At 45.4% G+C, this 670-nt stretch overlaps 1 protein-coding gene across 1 annotated transcript; it reads left to right on the top strand.

Annotated features, from left to right (window-relative positions):
• Positions 1–6: 6 nt before the first annotated feature.
• Positions 7–665, top strand: LOC104774642 (BI1-like protein; the record flags this gene model as incomplete). Its single annotated transcript, XM_010499165.1, has 3 exons — positions 7–247; positions 345–458; positions 574–665. Coding segments are annotated over exons 1-3 (447 nt in total), but the record flags the coding sequence as incomplete, so codon positions are not given.
• Between the last annotated feature and the right edge of the window lie 5 nt (positions 666–670).

Genomic DNA, 670 nt, shown 5'->3' with positions numbered 1-670 from the left:
GGGAAGATGTGGAACAACAAGTATGATTTGGAGTCGGCGCAGACGCCTCTGTACCCGATGATGTTGGAGAGCCCCGAGCTCCGTTGGTCTTTCATCCGCAAGGTCTATTCCATCATCTCCATCCAGTTGCTCGTCACGATCGCCGTCGCCGCCACCGTCGTTAAGGTTCATTCGATTTCTGTCTTCTTCACCACCACCAACGCCGGCTTAGCGCTCTACATCCTTCTTATTTTCACTCCGTTGATTGGTACTTTTTTTTTTTTTCTTTCTTTTTATTGTTTAATTTTCTCAATCAATCGACGCATCTCTCTCTCGTGTTCCTAATATGCGGTTTTGGGTTGTAGTGATGTGTCCGTTGTATTACTATCACCAGAAGCACCCTGTCAACTATCTATTACTCGCGATCTTCACCGTCTCTCTTGCCTTTGCGGTTGGCTTGACCTGCGCCTTTACTAGCGGTATGATCCACACTCAACTCTCGAGTATCCACCGATGATAGAACCCTAAATTAGAATTGATTGATTGATTGATTGATTGATTGATATATTTACTTGTGGTGGAACGAACGAACAGGGAAGGTCATTCTCGAGGCTGTGATTTTGACATCTGTTGTGGTGATATCACTTACTCTCTACACTTTCTGGGCTGCCAAGAGAGGCCATGACTTCAA

The sequence above is a fragment of the Camelina sativa genome, unplaced genomic scaffold, assembly GCF_000633955.1.
Source record: "Camelina sativa cultivar DH55 unplaced genomic scaffold, Cs unpScaffold04242, whole genome shotgun sequence".
Taxonomy (NCBI): Eukaryota; Viridiplantae; Streptophyta; class Magnoliopsida; order Brassicales; family Brassicaceae; genus Camelina; species Camelina sativa.
This window is presented reverse-complemented; position numbering and strand designations above follow the sequence as displayed.